At 43.4% G+C, this 19,312-nt stretch overlaps 1 protein-coding gene across 3 annotated transcripts; it reads left to right on the forward strand.

Annotated features, from left to right (window-relative positions):
* Positions 1–1,490: 1,490 nt before the first annotated feature.
* On the forward strand, positions 1,491–15,548 carry MRPL23 (mitochondrial ribosomal protein L23). Of its 3 annotated transcripts, none has more exons than XM_037899634.2 (5): positions 1,491–1,651; positions 2,676–2,798; positions 5,595–5,677; positions 7,864–7,937; positions 15,207–15,548. In XM_037899634.2, the coding sequence occupies exons 1-5, from the start codon at positions 1,632–1,634 to the stop codon at positions 15,369–15,371; spliced, it is 465 nt and encodes a 154-aa protein (XP_037755562.1). In that variant the 5' UTR covers positions 1,491–1,631; the 3' UTR covers positions 15,372–15,548. The 3 variants fall into 3 exon arrangements, with proteins under 3 accessions (XP_037755562.1, XP_037755563.1, XP_043403852.1); XM_037899635.2 differs by lacking the exon at positions 1,491–1,651 and adding an exon at positions 1,857–1,984; XM_043547917.1 differs by lacking the exon at positions 1,491–1,651 and adding an exon at positions 2,344–2,569.
* The last annotated feature ends 3,764 nt before the right edge of the window (positions 15,549–19,312 follow it).

The following is a 19,312-nucleotide window of genomic DNA, read 5'->3' on the forward strand; positions in this document are numbered from 1 at the left end:
GAGGTTGCCTGCAATAGCAAAGGGCTGGACTTAATGACCCAAGAGGTCACTTCCAGTCCTATGTTCAAGTATCTGTGGATTTTGACCAGTCCTCTTTTAGTTATTTCTTAGCCAAACTACACATGAAAACTTGGCACAGTCTCTAAATCTTTCTTCACAAGCCAATCTCTTCCATTGTACTATTTTCCCCACGCACATAGTTGCATGAATTTTTCCAAGATGAATTGTATTGGGTTATTTTCTGCCCATATTTCTAATCTATCTAGGTCACCTGGTATTATTTCTCTGTCGTCACTGGGCGTTGCAACTTTTCCAAATTTAGCATCACTGTGAATTTCATTAATGTGCTGTTTACTCCCTCTTTGAGTAGGAAGTGGTGGATAATTAACTACGGGTATGTCTACACTACAACTGCTATAGCAGCACAGCTATGGCACTGCAGGTGTGCAGCTGTAGTACTGTAGTGTAGATACTTCATACATCAATGGTTTTTTTCCCCACTGATGTTGTAAATCCACCTCTCCAAGAGGCAGTAGCTTCTGTTGACCTAGCAGCATCTACACTGTGCGATAGGTCGACCTAAATATGGCATTCATGGCAACCTGAGCGACATAGCTAGGTCCATCTAATTTTTAAGTGTAGACTGGGCCTACGCCTGAACTAAGGAATCCTGATTAGATAGATCTTCCTTCTACTCTGTACTTAAATCACTGCCCTGTTTAAGGTTTTGATCCAGTTTTTAGTCCACATAATACTGCTCCTATGCAAGACAACTGAAATTAATTTTTCAGTCTAGATTGAAACACTGTATCAAATACAATAATATCTGAATATACATCACAGCCACTGCATTTGCGTCACCCAGTAAGCAAACACACACAGAAGGACGCTGGAGGTCTGGAACTCTGCTGCCTTGGAAAACATAGGCAGAGACAGCAGGGTGCAGCTGGTTTACATTTAATAGGACAAGATGTGAGTGATGATTCCCTGTGCAAGAAACAAACAAGTCCATTTTGCCACATTGCTCCAGGCTATGAGGGCTGCATTCAAATGCCTGTAAGGCTGGACTAAAGCAGGTGTTTTTCTTCAAGCCCCAGCTCCTGGAATCAGGAGAATCTCAACGTCCATTTAAATTAAAAGTAGGCGTCTCGGGCCCTGGCGGTTGCACAGCAAAGCGGCAAGACCCGCCCCCGGCTCAGTGTAATCCACAGGCTCAGAAACCAGGGAGCCAAGGCGATTTTTAGGGCAATCTCGCGAGGTTTGGGGGTAGGGCTGACAGCTGATGTTTTTTGAAGGCTGGGGGCTGCCACCCAGGAACAGGGGTTGAAAAGCCCTGCTGTGGCTGGGGGCCAGGCACCCCTGCGGGATCCCACCTCGCCTACGTCCCTGGGGCTGGCTTGGGCCACGCGCCCCCTCCCCAGCCTAGCCCAGCCCGACGGGCGCCCCTGGCGCGGAACGCTCGCGTGCCGCGAGGCCTCCCGAGCTGCAGGGGGCGATAGCGCCGCCTCCGCCTGCAGTGAGCCGGCCGGGGAGACTCTCCTGCGCCGGGCCCCGCTCGCCGCAGCGGCTCGGGCGGGCACTGGGCGCGGCCGCTTGGGGCCGCAGGGGGACGCTGCGCGCGCGGCGGGGCCATGGCCAGCGGGAAGGTTCTGTGAGTAGCCGGCCCCGCCCCCCTCCGTGGTTCACCCACGCGCGAAGGGTCCCGAGTCTGCCGCGTCAGGGCATCACCCCCCCCCCCTTCCCCCGCGCGCGCGCGCTCGCCGCGAGCCCGGCCCCTGGCGCTGCCTGGCTCCCCTCCCGGCTAGGCCGTGTCGGCGGGGTAGGGAGGCCGCCTCCGCTCTGGGGGTAACCGTGCCGCCCCCGAGCCGCCTCCCCGCCCAGATTTCGCACAGCGCCCCCCCAGGCCGAGCCCCCGCGCCTCCAGGGCAGCTCCGGAGCCCCGCAGGGCGGGCCCTACCCGTGTCTGGCTACCGCCGCGGGAGGGGTGGGTTTAGTCCAAGCCTAGGACCCCCCCCCACCCCGCTCCCCCAGCAACAGCGGCTCAGTTCCCTCTCCTCAGGGGCACTTCGGTCTTGTTCTCTGGGTTTCTCCCTGGAGCTCTCCGTATTTTTGTGTCCTTCCCTCCCCTCGTTTCCCCCCCTTCTTCTCTCATGCTGGTGCTGCCCCACTAACGCTGCCTCCTCCGATTCCCGCCTGCCGTCTTTTCCTGCCGTCCTGTCCCTTTTGCTGTCTCCTTCCTAAGCGGCCTACGAGCTTCTGGCTCGCAGGTTTGGTCCCTTCCCCTGCTGCAAGGACCTCTCCCAAACGATGCTGTGTACTGCTTTGGATGGTAGAGAAGAGTTGAATCCTGACACTCGTTTAAAGCCGTGTATCTGGGCTTGTTTGTTCTTCAGAAATATCATCATATGGTGCTGATTAAGGGTTGCCGCCAAGCGCATGATTTATTCTTTATACATGCTGCTGCCTGTTTGTTTTTTTTAAACTAAAGTGCAAAAGCATGTCTGTCTGGCAAAGGAATAAGCCAGTTTAAAATAAAATAGTGCTGTGGCTGAGGTTTATGTTCTTTGCTGTGTGTACAGTATGTGATTTCACTCGGGGAGTAAAACCATTAAAACCAAGATTTTATAATACCACGAGTGTTTTATGAGTAACTTTGATGTTTTCCCCCCCTTTAGCTACCCCCTGTACCAGCTGGGAAACCCCCAGCTGCGGATTTTCCGACCTAACTTCTTCATGACGCTGGTGAGGCCTGGTGTGCCACAGCCAGAAGACACTGTACAGTTCCGTGTCTCCATGCAGTAAGTGCAAGCAGAGAAACAGTAGATGAAAGGGTCATCTGCTTCTCAGTTTGAAAGCCTTCAGGGATAGCAATCTAAATAATGAGAAGAACAATATCTCGGGAAATGCAGTTAACTAGGCTTGAGGTCAGATTTTGTTGTTGTTAGTTACAGTAGACTTGGGTTGTAATTAGAATTTGTTAAATCTCACATGTTGTGAAACTTCATGCCCACTGTTTGAGCAGATAAGCCCATTGCCTGGATGCCATGTGCAGTGAATGTTGCACAGGTGCAAGCATGCTCCTTGAACTAGAAATAATATCTACAATATTGATAACATCTTTCATTGTGAAGCATCCAAAAGCCATTTGCCAACCGAAATGCATACTGTTATTGGAATTGCTTCACCAAAATGCAGCCATCTCTGGAGTGAAACATAGCAACACTACATTGCAGTTTCAGACAGAATGTGTAGAATACCATATCTAACTGAAACTCAAGGGGAATTTTAGGTAGGACCTTTAAGCAAACACTCCTGCACCTATTTTAAGGACATAAGATCTTTAATTATCACAAGTGTTCAGGAGCTGAGTTTTACATCTCACCCAAAATATGCCACGTCCAACAGTACAGTGTCTCTTTACAACATGCTTGGTAATAGTTCTGTACTGATTTGGAGGCAAGAAGTGACACCTGTTTAGTTATTGACACTGTTTCCTCCACCATGTAGGTAATCTCGGAGTTCTCTCCTGTAAAGATTTAACTCACTTTGACCTTGCTTAGCATATGTGATCTGAAAGGATCACAGCCTAAGGTGGCATAGCTGCAGATCCTGAAGCTTTTAACGTATAGTGGTTGTGTGGTTCTGCATGTGAATCCACTTGGCTAGTGATAGTTCTGTCTTCCAAGCCAAGCCAAGGTTTTATACCCTAATTTTTTTTATATTTTCAAATTAAGAGTCCAACTCTGATGTCTTTCCACAACTGCTTCCCCTCACTCTAGAGAAAAACACACACTTCAAAAGATTCACTGTATGCACCACTACTTTTGGACCTTTGTTAGGCTGCTGCAGAACCTGTCTTGGATGACTGTACAGATAAAGAGGATCCTAAAGAATCTGTTCCTTTGATTTCAAGACATAATCCCTTTAATTGACACAAGGTCACAGGATCTTGTTCAGTGGATTGCTAGCCAGCCAGTAGCTTTTTGGTGCCAATAGCTGTTGACCAGCAAGGAGAACAGAACTGTATTTGTTACATAACCCTGTCTTCACAATACTGATTGTCTGCCCATTGATACTTTGATATATCGAAACACTCTGTAGGAAAGGAATGTTGATTAGTGGTCAGAACAAGAGTTGGGAGTCTGGTGTTTAGGATTCTAGTCCCACCTTTTCCACTGATTTATTGTGACCCTGGACAAGTCACTAAAGCTCTTTTTGCCTCAGTTTTGACAACTATAATTTGGATTTAATCCTTGCCTTCCATACTGGGGTGTTGTGCGGCTTAACACTTTTAAAACACTTGAAGTTTATTTGAGGAAAGCTGCTATAGAAGAGCACCCGTTAGGTATATAATGATTTTTGACAGTGAGTCCCACTTAAAAATAAACATTTTTGGAGCAACAAGATTTCACTGGAAATCTATACAAATGGACAATAATAGTGACAGGCTTTGAGAGCAATAACCGTAAAATACTGCCTGAGGAATAGAGAAGCTGATTGTTGTATATAGTCGGCTTTGGGCACTGTGTCACAGTTGAGGTAACTTATATCAGGGACAACACTAGGCTCTGAGGCCGTAGCTTCTTAAGCATAAGCTTTCCCTAGCACCTCTTTCATCTGTTAAGAAGACTCTCCATTTGTCCAAGGGAAGGGGCTTGGGAGAATGCATTGGTTGTAATGAGACCCTTCCTGGAGGCAGGGTGTTGCTCTGATATCCCGCAGGGTGCAACCAGAACCACTGTGTCCCCTTCACTCTCCAGCCCAGAGTGCTTCTTACACTGCTTTGCTACTGAAAAGCAGCCTCTCCAAGCTCTGCTCACGCAGCCATTAACATGCAAAGGCACGCCTAGCAAAGTTACAAGAATGCTCTATTAGCCACTCATGAACTATATAGAGGGTGACACCTGCAAATTCCCCAGCCTTGCACCCCAGAAAGGTGCATCTTGCACTGTCCAGCACGCTACTGCACAGAGCAAGCTCATCAATAATTTGTCATTTTATCAAAGAAAATGATTATGCCTGAGCTTTTGTGAACCTGAGTGGAGATTCCCCAACCACTTCAACGAAAGCACACTGGTTTAGATAAGACAATAAAACAAGTTTATTAATTATAGAAAGATAGATTTTAAGTCATTGTAAGCGGTTACATGGGGTACTGTGTGTCACATTGCTCATCCATTTGTTTTCAGTAACCCTTTTGTTCACCAGTCTGTCTGGACACAGCAAAGTCTACAAGTTTATAGAGGATCCTACAGAGATTAGAGACTTCTACAAAGATAACAAAAGAATTGTCCGCTGGGATAGAGAGAGTGAGCCCATCCACCCTCTTTGAATACAACTGGCGTTTGAGTTTTTTACTGTTAAGACTACATTGGATTAGATAGTTATTATTGCTGTGGCCTATGGTTGCTTATAGCACCATTGTGAACTATGTTGTTTGTATATTTGTGGCAGTCAAATTATCTTGGCCGAATGAACTTGTTGATATATCTGCTCTAAAGCATTGATAAGCCTATACATATTTTTTTTCTGTTTTGAATTTAAACATTTACGCTTTTCTTCTCTCCTCTCCAAAATATTTCCTCTTTGCACAGGATGACGAGAGTGGATGTTAAGAATTACCTTGAAAAAATATATAACGTGCCGGTGTCTGTTGTGAGGACCAGAATACAGTATGGTGAGTACAGAGGCTAAACTTCTTTTTGGGATGTTTAAAAACTTTTTGTTTTTAATAAAGCTCCTCTTCAGCCTACAACTGTGTTTTTTAATCCCCAAGTGTTGATTCTCCAGTAAGGTATTTTGAGAGGGTGGTGTGGTGAAATTTCTCTCCCCCCTGCCACCGCATAGATCCCATCACTGTGGTGGAGAGATCTTCCTCTCCAATGTTGAAGATCGGCTGTGTCTTTATGGTCATCCAGTCCTGGGCTTTCCTAAACTCCTTTATTTGTGAACTTCAACCGGTCCCGGAAGAGACTGTCCTATTCTAGGGAAAGTAGAATTTGGTCTTCATATTTGTTCAATTCAGGACCTTTTCTTTTGTCCTGAGCCAGAGGACCCCCTTTCCTTGGGATGAGGTAAAATAAGTATCTCTGTTTGCTCAGTCCTTACCTTCTGCTATTATATTTCACATCACATAACCTTCACACAATTTGGCAAGATCAGCAACCTCTGTTTGGTAGGGACCCAAGATTGAAATAGCAGGAGGGATTCTGTTGGCTGTAGGTTCTGTTGGCAGAATTCTGTTAGACTTCTGAGGGTAGCCCAAGACTGGGATAGCAGGAACTTGCAGATGAAAAGTGAGATGTGATTACAGCTATATGATGGGGAAAGCTTGCACAGCACCTGCATACAACCTTCATGCGTCTGGTTTGTACTGTTGGATCCTCATTTTGCTGAGCATAAAATTTATCCCCTCTGAAGTTAGACACCTGCCAACCCCAACCTTCATTCTTATATAAAATTAGTTAAAATAAATAAATAAAGTATTAAGAAATAGTTAAGGCCGAAAGTAGTTGAGTTTACCTAACAACCAGACACTATAATTGTCATGGTTGTGCCCTGGTCCCTAGACCCAAAAATCCATAATAGTCTGCTCTGATTAATGCCTGGATCTGACCTGGTGCCAAACAGCCCTTGGATTAGGGTACATAAAGGTGTCATAAAGCCTTTGCATCTGATGCGCCCCTCCCTGGAGCTTTTGTAATCATAGCTGGCATGCATTGGAAGAGTGATGCAGAGTAAGGGGCAGGATTTTTAAACGTCATCAGCTTCATTTTCAAGCAGTAAGTAACTGAAATGTAACTTGTTCTGACTGACAGGTCAAATTGTGTTGGGTTGCTGGATGTTTTTCTTAGTCTGCATCTCACATCTAGAGAAGAGGAACTGGTTGGATGTGTGTGTGAAGGCCAGCAGTGGGGAGGACATTTTAAAAAAAGGGTTTAAAAAAAAAAAAAGTTTATAGGAGAAACCTGAGGAGGAAGAGACAGGAGGGAAGTTAAAAATTCCTAGAGAAAACATGAAGAAATGTTTCTAAAATTCCTTAAAATAGATATGTATTTGTATGTGTAGGGGAGAAAAGTAGAGAGAAAATTAAAGGGAGAGCAAATGTTGTATTTTCAAATTTTTATTTTATAAATAACTTTATACTGACTTTATGCACATTTACTTCCAAACAACTTCTAAAAATATTCATGCCCAATTTGACAACCTCTCCACCTCAACTCCCCATAAATCCTAGCCTGGCTGGTGGAGATGGTGGTTGTGTGTGTATGTTGGGAGGAGGTGGAAGATAGATGAGCAGGCAGTGGGAAAGTGTCATTAGTTGGGGAGCTATAATGAAGCACAGCCACTATATTTTAGAAAATTAAAAATTGCTAAACTTTTTGGATTTTGTAATTTCTTTAAAAGCAGAAACAGTAAATTGCACTTGTGCACTAGCGCTACAGAGTGCCTAGTTTAGATGGGGAGCTCCATGGAGCAGGGACACTGATCTTGTAGCCACTTAATAAATGAGTATTTTCTTCCTTGGGAGTACTGGTTCCCCATAGCTGTTGAAAGAGGAAAGATGAGCTAGTGGCTAGGATACTACTGGAGATCTGGGTTCAATTTCCTGCTCCATCACAGGCTTCCTGTGTGACCTTCAGCAAGTGCGCCTCGGTTCCCAGTCTAAAATCGGGATAATAGTACCTACCAAAGGATAAATATGTTTTAATCATTGTGATGTGCCCAGATTCTATGGTAATAGTATAAATATATAAGATAGAATTCTTCCTCACAAACGAATCAAAACTCAAATCAGACCTTTCTGTTGGGGGAGCCTGTGACTCTGGGAAAGTAAAAGTGAGTTTATCTTCACTTGAACAGGTGCAAACAACAAAAGGAACCACAAGAACCAGAAAGTGAAGAAGCCAGATTACAAGGTTGCATACGTGCAGCTGGTGAGTAAACATGTATGTGTGTTTGAAGTGAGGGTAGGGTCTGTTAATCAGCATAATTAGAAATAATGCTCAGTGAATTGTCCATTGTACTGTATATTTATGCAACTTCAGCCTTTCTTGTACTAATGGTGTCATTCCCTGCTACTTCTGCCACCCTTGAGACCTCATGATGAGGTTGTCTGAATGAAAAGAGTTTAGTTCAGAAACACCCAAACAAACCATTAGTTTTTAAATCCCTTTTTGTTTGAGGCCTGAATCTAAGGTCCACTCTGGTAGCATTGAGTATCAATGCTACCAGTGAGTTTCATGCTGATCCTGTACTCTGCATGTTGAAAGGTTCACCATTTATGTGGCTGATTGCTGAAATGTCTACTAAGTTAAAGAATAAAGGTGGGGGTATTTTAATAAAACTCTTTGGATGTTGGAATGGTTGGAAGAGTTTAAGGCACTGCCCTTGGAGGGCTTTCAGTCATGTCTAACAATTATGCTTTGTGGCTAAACTGGATTCTAAAATCTTGGTGTCCCAGTGGAGATGGAGCCCAATATTTTGTATAACTGTGGTAGTTTTTTTGTTTTGTTTTTTTAACAACCCAAGCATATTATAGTTCAAATCCCTTCCTGGAATAACCTCTCTGATCTAAAACTTACACTCACAAAAACTACCTTAAAAGAGCATTATTAAAATTGCCAAATCAAGCATTAGAAACTTAGGAAATGCCAGAATTACTATTGCCCATACAACCGTAATCCTACTCCCTTGTGCATCCATCCTGTGCATTGAATGAAGCAAGTGTTTTGTGGGAAAAATAGTATATGATCATGTAATTAAAGACTGGATTGTACTCTGTGTGCACAGAAAACTGAATTAAGGTTGCATAGTCAACCATAAATCTGGCATTTCCTAATGTTCTGGTGCTTGACTTTGCAACCTTAAATGTTCTTTTAATGGTTTTTATATGTAATTTATTCATTTTTTTAAAAAAGACCAAGATAAAAATAAATTCCGTTATGTACAACTGTGTAACAGCCCTCCTGGGGAGTGTATAAAGTTGACCCCCCGCTAGCTTACATGGAGGCAAAAACTCCAGGTCCTTGTCTCCACTAGGATTTTACAACATGCAATAGCTATTGATGTAAAAACACACCTATTATTTTCAGTGAAGACATAGTTTGAGATACAGAGGAGATTTACCCTGAGAGAGGGTAGGCAGTGTTACTATATTGTCTATGCTTCTCAGGGCTTCCAGTGTGAAGAAGCCTCTCTAAGCCACAGTCAAGACTTAAAAAGAGCCTTGCGGGTGGAGGGGATTTAGGGGTACATGGTTTCCTTGCATTTCCTGGCCAGGCTCCACTTTCTGGCCAATGCAGTCCCCTAATAGAGACTTGGCAGCCACATTCTCTGCTTTCAGGAAGGATCAGCCAGATTGTAAACAGGCATAGATCTTCAGAAGATGTCTACACTGTAATTAGAAACAAAATTCTCCAGTGTTGTGGAACAGATTGCAGACTCAGAGCAGTATTGTGTGTGCTTACCTCAGGCTAAGCATCTGTACCTGGAGCAATCACAGACATCACATCTGTGAGGGGCAAGCGTTTAACAATGCCATACTTTATCATTCCATGATATGAGACAGCTTTGATGATTTATTTGCTCTTCACTGTGCTAGGCGCTGTACAAATGGAGCCCAGATGCATAGTTAGAGCTCCTAGACGCAGCTACGGTAATACAAGTAAAGTACTAACACGAGGCACTACAAAGTGATGCAGTGAATCTTGAGCCAGGATATCATGTGTGTGTTCTGTTTCCCCTCACCTCTAGGTTTCCAGGCTCTTCCTGCCCTCTCCTATTTCTTTTGTGTGTGCTCTGCCTCCTGGCCCCCAGTACTCTTTACTTTCATGTCTTCCGCATGTATTTCTCCTCTTTGTGTCTTTCTTTTTTCTTTTTTAAATACTAATTCTGGTCTGTCTCTCGCTCTGCTCCCAGTTCTGTGTAAGTGTTGATTTTACAGCAGTGGACTAGAGTTCATGCCCCCACTGTCAATTCTGAAACTTGGTTTGTCTGCATTAGGCCCCATGGAGCCCATGGTTAAAATAGAACTCTACTCCTAGTGTAGAAAAACCTCTGCTAAGCACTTCAAAATCCCTTTTTGATTAGAATCATGCTGCATCTGTAATAACTCCAACAAAGGTCAAACTAGTCAGTGTTTTTTGCTTCCCCATCATTTTTACCAGCTGTGTTTTCTGTAGTCCGGTTTCAAGTTAAAATGGTGTAAGAGTGTAAGAAAATTGAAGAGGTCAGGAGTGTTTTGTGTTGGCCTTCTTATCAACCACTAGGTGGAAGCATTACTCTTCCTAGTGTGACTTCCTTCGCTAGCAAGTCTCTGGTTACCTGGATGAAATCAGATTCATTTTAAAGAGACTAGTCATGCTGGTCTACTTCGGAGAACAACAGCTTCCATAGCACCTGCACATACTAATGTACTGAAAGTGTTTTGAAGATGAACGGTACGTTATTAAGAATCATATACAGTATACCTGTTCAGTCTCTTTTAAATTCTATTTCTTGGGGATTTGGAATGGTTTTCTTTTTCCTCAGGCTCTAACTTGCCAAATAAGTTGTCAGTCCAGTTGTTACTATTCTCCCATTAAAAATGACCTTAAATCGTCAAAGCTGTGGTCAAAAATGTCTCGAGTCACTCTAGAGCCTTGTTTCTTCTCTTCTCTTCCCACCTTCTGGGGGGAAGGTTTATGTTAGATTCATAGTCCTTAGTATGGAATGCCGCTGCCTTTTAAGCTGTTTTATTTTTCATAAAAGCCAAGTTATTTATCTTTGCAAAGAAGCTGCTGCAAATGTGGTTTAGCTTTTTTCTCTGCTTTAATGAAAAACGAACTGGCAAATGCTAGCTCTGATGAAGGTATGGATGCCATAAAAAGTCAGTGAGAGACTTTATGGCCATGTCAACACTGGGGAAACTTAAAAAAAAAAAATTCCTACCAGTGTTATCACTAGTTCTTCTAAGCAAGTGGAGCAGAAGTGTAGACAAGGCTCTGAAATCCAGATCTGTTTTTTACCTCCATTTTAATTATACCTGCTTAGAGAAAGTCTAATGGAAATGGTAGTAAAAAGAAGAGCAGTCTTGTCTACATTGGGCTAGTACCTGTTCAGCTGTACAAGGGATGGCACCAGTGGGAATTTTTTTGTAAATATTCCTACATATATCTTGGCCTCAGTGCCTTATAAGTATGTGTTTAGCAGTTCACATGTCACTTTAAAAATGCTCCCATCCAAAGATGACAGCAGTTTGTAGGGTTTCTCACTGTATTTGAGGAATATTGGAGAAAGTAAGATTCCCCATATGCTGCTATGTTACAGAAGGATTTTAAAGTTAAGTCTCCTATTCTGCTTGGCCCTACTCTTTATTTTAATACCAGATATTATTATAAGACACAAGGAGAGTCATTCAAATATATTAGGTTATAAAACTGAGCTGCCTTTGCTGCTGGCCCATGTCCCAGCATATTTTAGATGATGACATTATAAACATCACTCTCTCCTAATTCTGAAGGACAGTAGTAAGCGTCTTAATTATCCAAATAATCAAAAGAGCTTTCAGCTGTTGGCAAACTCAACATTTGTTGCATTATTCCTATAGAACAGTTTCTGTGCTGCCCTTCCATTTCTAAATTTGTGAAATAAATGGAAGGTCAGAGCAAGTATAACTAGCTTGTGCTGGACAAGCCTATTAGCTGGATATTTCCGGCATGAGGCTCAGTGGTGAAAAGGTTAACAATGTTAACACTTAACTTTAAAGGCCTAATTATGATCACTTAGCAGCCCATTAAGCTGAATGGAGGCAATTTGTACCTCTTGGTGTGATATTTCTCTCTGAAGACAACCTTTATTTCCACTCTGAAAATGATCTTCCTAACCAGAAGAGCTAGAAATGTAAACTAAAAATAGACTTAGCACTTATTATAGCATTTTAATCTTTAAAGGTTTTAGCAACATTTCATGAATTAATCCTTACAATAGCCAGTATATAAATGAATTTTATACTAGGGTAAACTGAAACAGAAGGATTAGATTGGGAAATTAATTGCTTCCTTTTTTTATGTAAACAATGGACCATGCACCTCTCTTGCATATAAATTTATAATTTGTAGAAAACAATTACATCTGTGAGAAGACCCATATCCTTGCAATACCTAGATTTTTAGCACCAACATGTTTTACTATCCCAACAACAATAAAATATATTTATAAAGCCCCCTTCATTCAGTGATCTCAAAGCACTTTTTAGACACAAAATCTCACCGCACCCTTGTGAGCTGGGCATTATCTTCAATATACAAAAGGAGCAGTTTGGAGCCCAGTGTGGTTAAGTGGTTTACAGAAGGTCACACAGCAAACCATTGTGAGTACTAGGAATAGAACGCCAGAAACATGCCTTCCAGTTGCATGTTGTAACAGTCAACATTCCATCACGTGGGAACTTAGAGGTGAAGTTGTGGCCCTATTGAAGTCAATGGTGATTTTGCTTTTGATGGGTCAGGATTTCCCTTATGAATCTTTTTATCATATGGCTGCCAATTGTTTACTCTATTCGTTTAAAAAATGATCAACTTGTATATTTTATTTACAAACAATACACCTAATGCCTTCAGTATACTGAATTTAAATATGTCTGAATGTACGCTCTGCCCTTTACATAAACTTATGCCCCCTGATAAATTTTAAGTTTTGAAAAAGTCCAGAAATAGGCTTTTGAAAATTAGCTACCAGGCATGCACAATAGCTATTTTTCATGCAGCTTTCATCACTCTAGAGTCTCACAGTGCGGTATTACAGCATAGTATTGTTAGGATTTATAAACCTTCACTTCCAGGGTGTAATGTCTTGGCTGTTGGAAATCATGTCTGGCTGCCAGCCAAAATCAGAATTTCTTTACAAAACAAGAGCTGGAAAGAGCCAACTTATCTACCCTGATTTTATTTATTAAAAAGCTCCAGATACACTTAATCTGCTCAATATTTTACTTTCACCAGCCTTGAAATGGGAACTCTGAGCACTTTGATAAACGGATGAAAGGTTTGTCTGGTTCCACTGTAGCCTCTGTGCATAACTCTGTATTCTCTTTTTGCAGTGCTTAGTGAATCACAATGGATATCACTAACATGCTGCAGGGACTATTTTCCTTCATTCTCCAATAATGGAAGCATATTGGTATTGGAAACATACCAAAATGGCTGTGTTACATCAGGAGATCACTCCTTTCCACATTGTTACCAGTAAAACTCGTGCTTAGGTCCTGCCTACATGTTGGCTTGAATTGTTTTCAGATCAATCCTGCTGAAATGGTTTAATCCCCAGTGTGAATGAGGCTTTAGGGCTGACCTGGTCTGTGTCAGGGGATTTCGTTACAACATGTTCGTCCCTTGTTTTTGTTAAAGCATATTAATATTGTGCAGTGTAGATAGGATCTTAGCCACATGCCTGAAGTCTGCTAAAGTCTCGGACAGCCATGGGCTGTAAGAGTGCTCACAGCTGGTCCAGTCTGTGTATTTTCTAAGGGAATGGTATAGCTACTTTCATGGTACTTACAGCAAAGGAGCTTCAGTACTCCATGGTTTCAACACTGTTTAGGAGTACTAATGAGACCCAATTCTATACTATGAAATGGAGCTGTGCTTTAATTGTTGTAGGACAGCTGTGCTGTACCCAATCTCCTGGTTGTTTTTGTAGTGTAGATAGCCTCTTAGGAACCCCAGGAAGTGTATGCTACAGAAACAACCCGGGAATCTCATTGCACTAGTTGAACTTGTGGTAGGTTCAAGCATGGATAAGCTCAACTGGGGCAAATTTGCAACTTCCTTGTCTACGTTTGTGGTTTAGATCAGCTCTCACTTGTAAATTGCCCTGCAGTGTATAAGGCTAAATAAAAAAATAATACAAGGACAGCTGTGTCAAGTGATATGGTTACTGTTCGCCTCAGACCCAGTTACATCACATTTTCAGTTCTAAAATGAAATGTAGATGAGAACACAACAGTGTTCTGGAAGCAGAGTTGAGCCTTGTTCTGATGCCAGCCTGGTATGAAATGTGATTAAGCTCCCATCTAGAGCTGTATTGTAACTGGATCTCTGATGTGGTTGTGTTTGTAGTGTAGATGGGCCTTTACCCATCTTTTTACAAATGCACTCGAATTTGCAAAACCAATTTCAGTTTATAGACTGGCAATAAATGCATATAAAAACCCTGAGAAATGTGCATTTATTTGTCAAATAGTTTTAAAACAGCCCCAGTGTTATTTTTATAACATCTCTCTCTCTGCCATATTATTCTTTGTGTGTTTAATTATGCAGCGTTTCATACTGAAGTGAATGGACAGGGCTTGCATTGTTGATTTAAAGAGGTTGCGATTGGTACAAACAATACTCAGAAACCGAGATAATGTCAATGGGATAGAACGTTGTCACAGAATAATGGTTTCCTGCTGTTAGATAAAAGCTAGAGGCCAAGTGATGTTTATTTTCCATCCAAGCGGGAAACATTGATCCTGTGATGGTGATATACTACAACAGCTTGTCTGTTAGGCAGAATGATTGATATAGGTTTAATCACTTTATCTCATGAACGTTGTTGGTATATTACAGTTTTTTTCCACTGTACTGTTGTTTTACATACTATTCTTTGTTTCAACTAATGAGAGACCCCTGCCAGCCACTATCCTGTACGACCTCCCATTGTGACTACTGCTGAAACTGAACTGTAGCACTTCTTGCCATGATAGCTAGGCATATTAAGTATAACATTTATATTATAAATTAACCAGCCATAAACACAGACCATTACCTAAGTGCTAAACAAAATAAATGGTCTTTACATGGTTCACTGAAGTTGGGACTTTGGCAGAACTGCTCCCTGCCAGTGGCCTTGATCTTATCTTAGGAGCTAATACAAACACCTCTTAGTTGATGCACTGTGGTATAATATAAGAGATGGATCTCAGATAGTCATCTCCTGAGCATTCATGCCTTGAAGATAGTTGCCAACACCTGGATTTGCACATAGAAGAGAATAGGAAACCAGTGCAGAGTATGCGCTGTCGGTGTGTGTAGGGCCCTGTCCTGCTTGGGAGATGGGAAGTAGCATTCTTCACCAGCTGAAGCTTCTGGGGAGGTCTTCAGATGTAGCTGTAAGTATGTACATCACAGCTACTTCAGAGAGAGGTTGGAATGTGTATCTTACCATTTGTTCTCTCTCTTTAGGGTCAGGGACAAACCTTTCAGTTCCCAAACTTATTTCCAGAGAAAGAAGAAACCCCAGAACCTGGCTCTGTTGAAGACATCCAGAAGCAATTTATGGAGAACGAGAGACAGAGGCAGACAGCTGACCCCAGGCGAGGAGGAGTCACCGACTGGTTTGGACTTTGATGGAACAAGGCAGCTGCCTTTCTTTATGCCTTTCTGATGGATTTTAATCAGCAGAACCTGCGTCTTTCTCTCCCTATGACATAGGGTTTATTTCGAGCAGCCTATCTGTGCATAACTGTGACAAAATGGCACAAAAGAGAAATAAAAATAAAAAGACAGCATTTCAGATCTTTCTTATAAAGGCTCTGGACCTCATAAATACAGACTCACTGGCAGTTCTCGTTGGCTGGGTGAGTGTGTCACCCACCCCCTCCCACTTAGAGCCCTGCAACTCGACCTAAATCAACGGAACCTAACTACAAGGGTCAGGTTTGAGGCAGGTCAGAAAACAACCCAACCCTCTTGGGGTCAGGTCAGGTTGTCTCTGATGACCTTCTCCCGCCTGTGAGGTTGGTGTGGCAGCTGCTTTATGCCCCACTGCTGGTGGCTGTTGCCATCTCACTGCACTCTGTACGTGCTGCAGAGAGAGTGTGCTGATGAGGTGCAGTGCCTCTCTCTCCGCCATAGTGCAGTGGTGGGTGGTGGCTGGCAGGAGCGGGGCATGCAGCCACTACTGTGCCAATCCCATGGGCAGGAGGCAGGGGCAGCAGTGATTCAAGTTTGGGGTGAAAGATTCAGGGTTAGGTTGGAAAATGACTAAACCCTCTCAGGCTCGGGTCGGGTGGGCTTGGGTCCAGTTCAGGTATAGGTCGGGCTTAAATTTAAAGGCCTAAGCAGACCTCTACTCCCCACTCTCCTTACCCACTGCCTCCTGCAGGTCATATGAGCACCAGTATCAGAAATGTCACTGTCCAACGTTAATTGTAGTGTGCATTGAATAGATTGTATAAAGAATGAGCTGGGTGGATGTTATACTGATGGGGCAATATAACATGGACTGGCTGCTCTAGCTAACCAGTGGATTGGTTACATGGGCTTCAGAGCACCAGTTTCCATCCTTGTCAAGTGGACTAATGCTTTGATCACAGGATACTATGCTGTAGTTACTTCCAGTGACTTTTTCTGCTTGGGGATGTAGCTGTGATCTAATTTCAGTACTCCTTAATGTTTAATACATTCTGGTGTTGTGGGGCTTTTAATGTTGGAGGAGGAGGCTATACAAGATGGATACACATCCATATACACATTTATATAGTCCACAAAGATTTTCAGGAACTAGTGAATATGATTCTCCCTGAATGCTGATACATGACATAAGTAGTTGATTCTTAGGACAAGTGCACACTGGAAACTTCTGCTGGCATAACAATGTCAGATAGGAGGAGGATTTTTTTTATGAGATAGCTATTCTGGCACAAGCCCTAGGGAAGGTGCGGTTATACTGACATAAAATGCTTTTGCCAGCATAGTTTATTTTCGCTCACAGATCCGGTGTAAACTATGCTGGCAAAAGCACTTTCTTGCTGCTATAGCTGCATCTATGATAAGAGGGTCTGCCAGCTGTTATACCAGCAAAGTGCTTCTAGTGTAGGGCCGCTGTGTTCAGATTCTTCCATTGTCTTGTGTTCCTGTCTTTTCTCTTTGCTGTGGTGAGGACGTATCCTTTCCTTCTCTCCTCTTCGCCAGGTAGTGTGCTCTGCTTGTATGTCAAAAGGGAGGCTGCTTTTCAGCAGCTAGAGTAACTGTACTACTGAGGCCTTTGGAATGGAAGCTGTGCCGCCCTCAGCAGTCTCTCGTTTCTCTCGGTTGGCCACTAGACATACAAATCTCCTTTCCATCATGTGAGAGATCAAACTTTCAGGTCAAGTTTCTCCTGCTGTTGAGTTCTGCCACTTGAAGCTCTTGGCTGTGCAATGAATGAACTCCCTCCTTCAACACCCTTCTCCCTCTACCCAGGCACTCTCCTTTGACTGTCTCTGTGCAGACTGGACAGCTAGCAAGATGTTTACAAGGAGACAGCTGTTCCCCAGAGAAGCCATCCAAATAAGATTTTATGCACTCCGTCCTGCTCATTAGCTGCCTGTCCCCTGCATGACAGTCTGATTCCTGTGGTTGGTTCCTTACAACACCAGTGAATACCCCACCCCCTCCTTGTACAACATCCAAGAAAGAGATTTAGAGTGCATCACGATCTGCCAGCCGATGCTTAAACAGAGAGATGCTCTTGGAGGGGGGAAACGAGAAGGGAGGTGTTATCATGGAATTGCTAACAGAGCTACTGTAGTAGACATGGAAAAATACTAGGTCCATCTGAATTAGTTTTTATGGCTAGCATATGCGACAAACCCAGCAGTGCCGAAGATCTCTAGGGACACCTGAAACCTTGTGTAAGTCAGGAGATGGCCTACAGTTTTAGAATAGAGTGGCTGAAATTCCAGACCAGTTGGTTTAAAGGGGCTATGCTCAGACTAGCATAACCCCAGTCTTAGACTGTAAGCACTTGTGTGAGGGACTGTCTTTTACTGTGTGTTTGTACAGCTCCCAGCACAATGTGGACCCGATCTTGTTGGGGGTATCCAGTTGCTACTGCAGCATGAATGCTAAATAATACATGTGGAAGCCAGCTGGTGTACTGAGCTAGGGATCTGCCGATCTGCCTCCTCCTTGTGCCATGGGCTTGGGAGAGCTGGAGCGGAGCCACCCCCATGCTGCCAGCTAGCTTTGGGGAAGCCGGCTGGTGTTCTTTACTACCTCTTTCCTCGTCACTGGTCAACCAGCATTAACCAAAGAGCCGAGCAGCTCTTCACTGTGAAGAGTATAGTATAGTCATAGGGAGGTATGACTCAGCTTCGGTTAACTGGGGTTGTTCTTTGTCTATAAGAGCTAGACATAATAGCAACAGGTACCTGGCTTAGCCATGATACTCTAACCTTCAGCCTTTCTGCCCTGCCCAATTCCTGGTTCTCAGAGTAGCTCAGGGCAGGATAGGCCCGCAATGCAAGTTAGAGTAGCCTGAGGATGGCTTGCCTGAGGATGACTTGCACCAGCAGTAACAGCCCAGGATGACGATAGTATGCTGCAGTCCAGAGCATACCCTATGCGGGGGGATTTGCTGTGGTGGCCCCTTGCCACCCAGGGGTTCCCCTGTGTAAGAGGACTCCCTATCTGGCTGTTTAAGCCAGCTTTTTGCCTCTTTTGCACTGCAGGGCTGGCACAAATGGGAAGGAATAGGGGCCAGGATCTGGTGCTATGAGTCTGTATAAAACTGGCCCTTGCACATTGTAGCAGATACCCAGCAGCTAAACCCCACAAAGGAGAGTTTTCCAATCCGAGTGAAGATAAAGTTAATAAAATACTGAGTGAAAATCTCACAGAAATGTTATTTTACAGATTAGAAAATAGATTCAGACCTGCCCGGGGTGCAGAGCAAGTTGGTGGCAGAACTGGGAATAGAACTATCTGACTCTTGGTCCCATGTTGAGGTCACAAACCATGCTTGCCTCAGTGCACCCCAATGTCCCATAGTATGCCAAATGGTCAGCAGTGGTTTCTGGGAGGTCAGATACTGCCCTGTTGCTGGGAGGTCGACAGCTGTCTCTGATAGGCCAGAAGGGCAGCAGCTGTACCTGAGAGGGCCAGTATTGATTGTAGAAATAAATAATTTCTCCATGGAGTGAACTGATTACTTGATAGAAGAGGTGCCTGAAAAAGGCAACATCATAACATTCTGGTATGACGCACAGAGCCATACTTGGCACAGAGAGCTCTGCAGCTGCCGGCCTCCCTGAAAACATAGCGGAGATGCAGAATGGTTCCTTTCCCCTCTTGTCATGTACAGACCCCAGAATGGCGTAACATGTTGGAATGCAGAGTGAATGTGCGAGGGATGGGGCATGTCAATTCAATCGAGTGAGGGATTCTGTTTAGTTGCTGAGAGAGATGATCAGCTTCTTGTGAAAATACAAATGCAAACAATAGATCACCCTCCTGTTGCCATTTATTTTAACCTGAATTACAAACCACCACAACCTGTAAAATAACTTCCTTAGTGATACAGCTTT

The sequence above is a fragment of the Chelonia mydas genome, chromosome 6 (assembly GCF_015237465.2).
Source record: "Chelonia mydas isolate rCheMyd1 chromosome 6, rCheMyd1.pri.v2, whole genome shotgun sequence".
NCBI classification, from domain to species: Eukaryota; Metazoa; Chordata; order Testudines; family Cheloniidae; genus Chelonia; species Chelonia mydas.

Coding starts and splice junctions, on each gene's coding strand:
- MRPL23 (XM_037899634.2), top strand. CDS start 1,632: ATGGCCAGCGGGAAGGTTCT. Junction 2,799..5,594: donor CAGTTCCGTGTCTCCATGCA/GTAAGTGCAAGC, acceptor CTCTTTGCACAG/GATGACGAGAGTGGATGTTA. Junction 5,678..7,863: donor GAGGACCAGAATACAGTATG/GTGAGTACAGAG, acceptor TCACTTGAACAG/GTGCAAACAACAAAAGGAAC.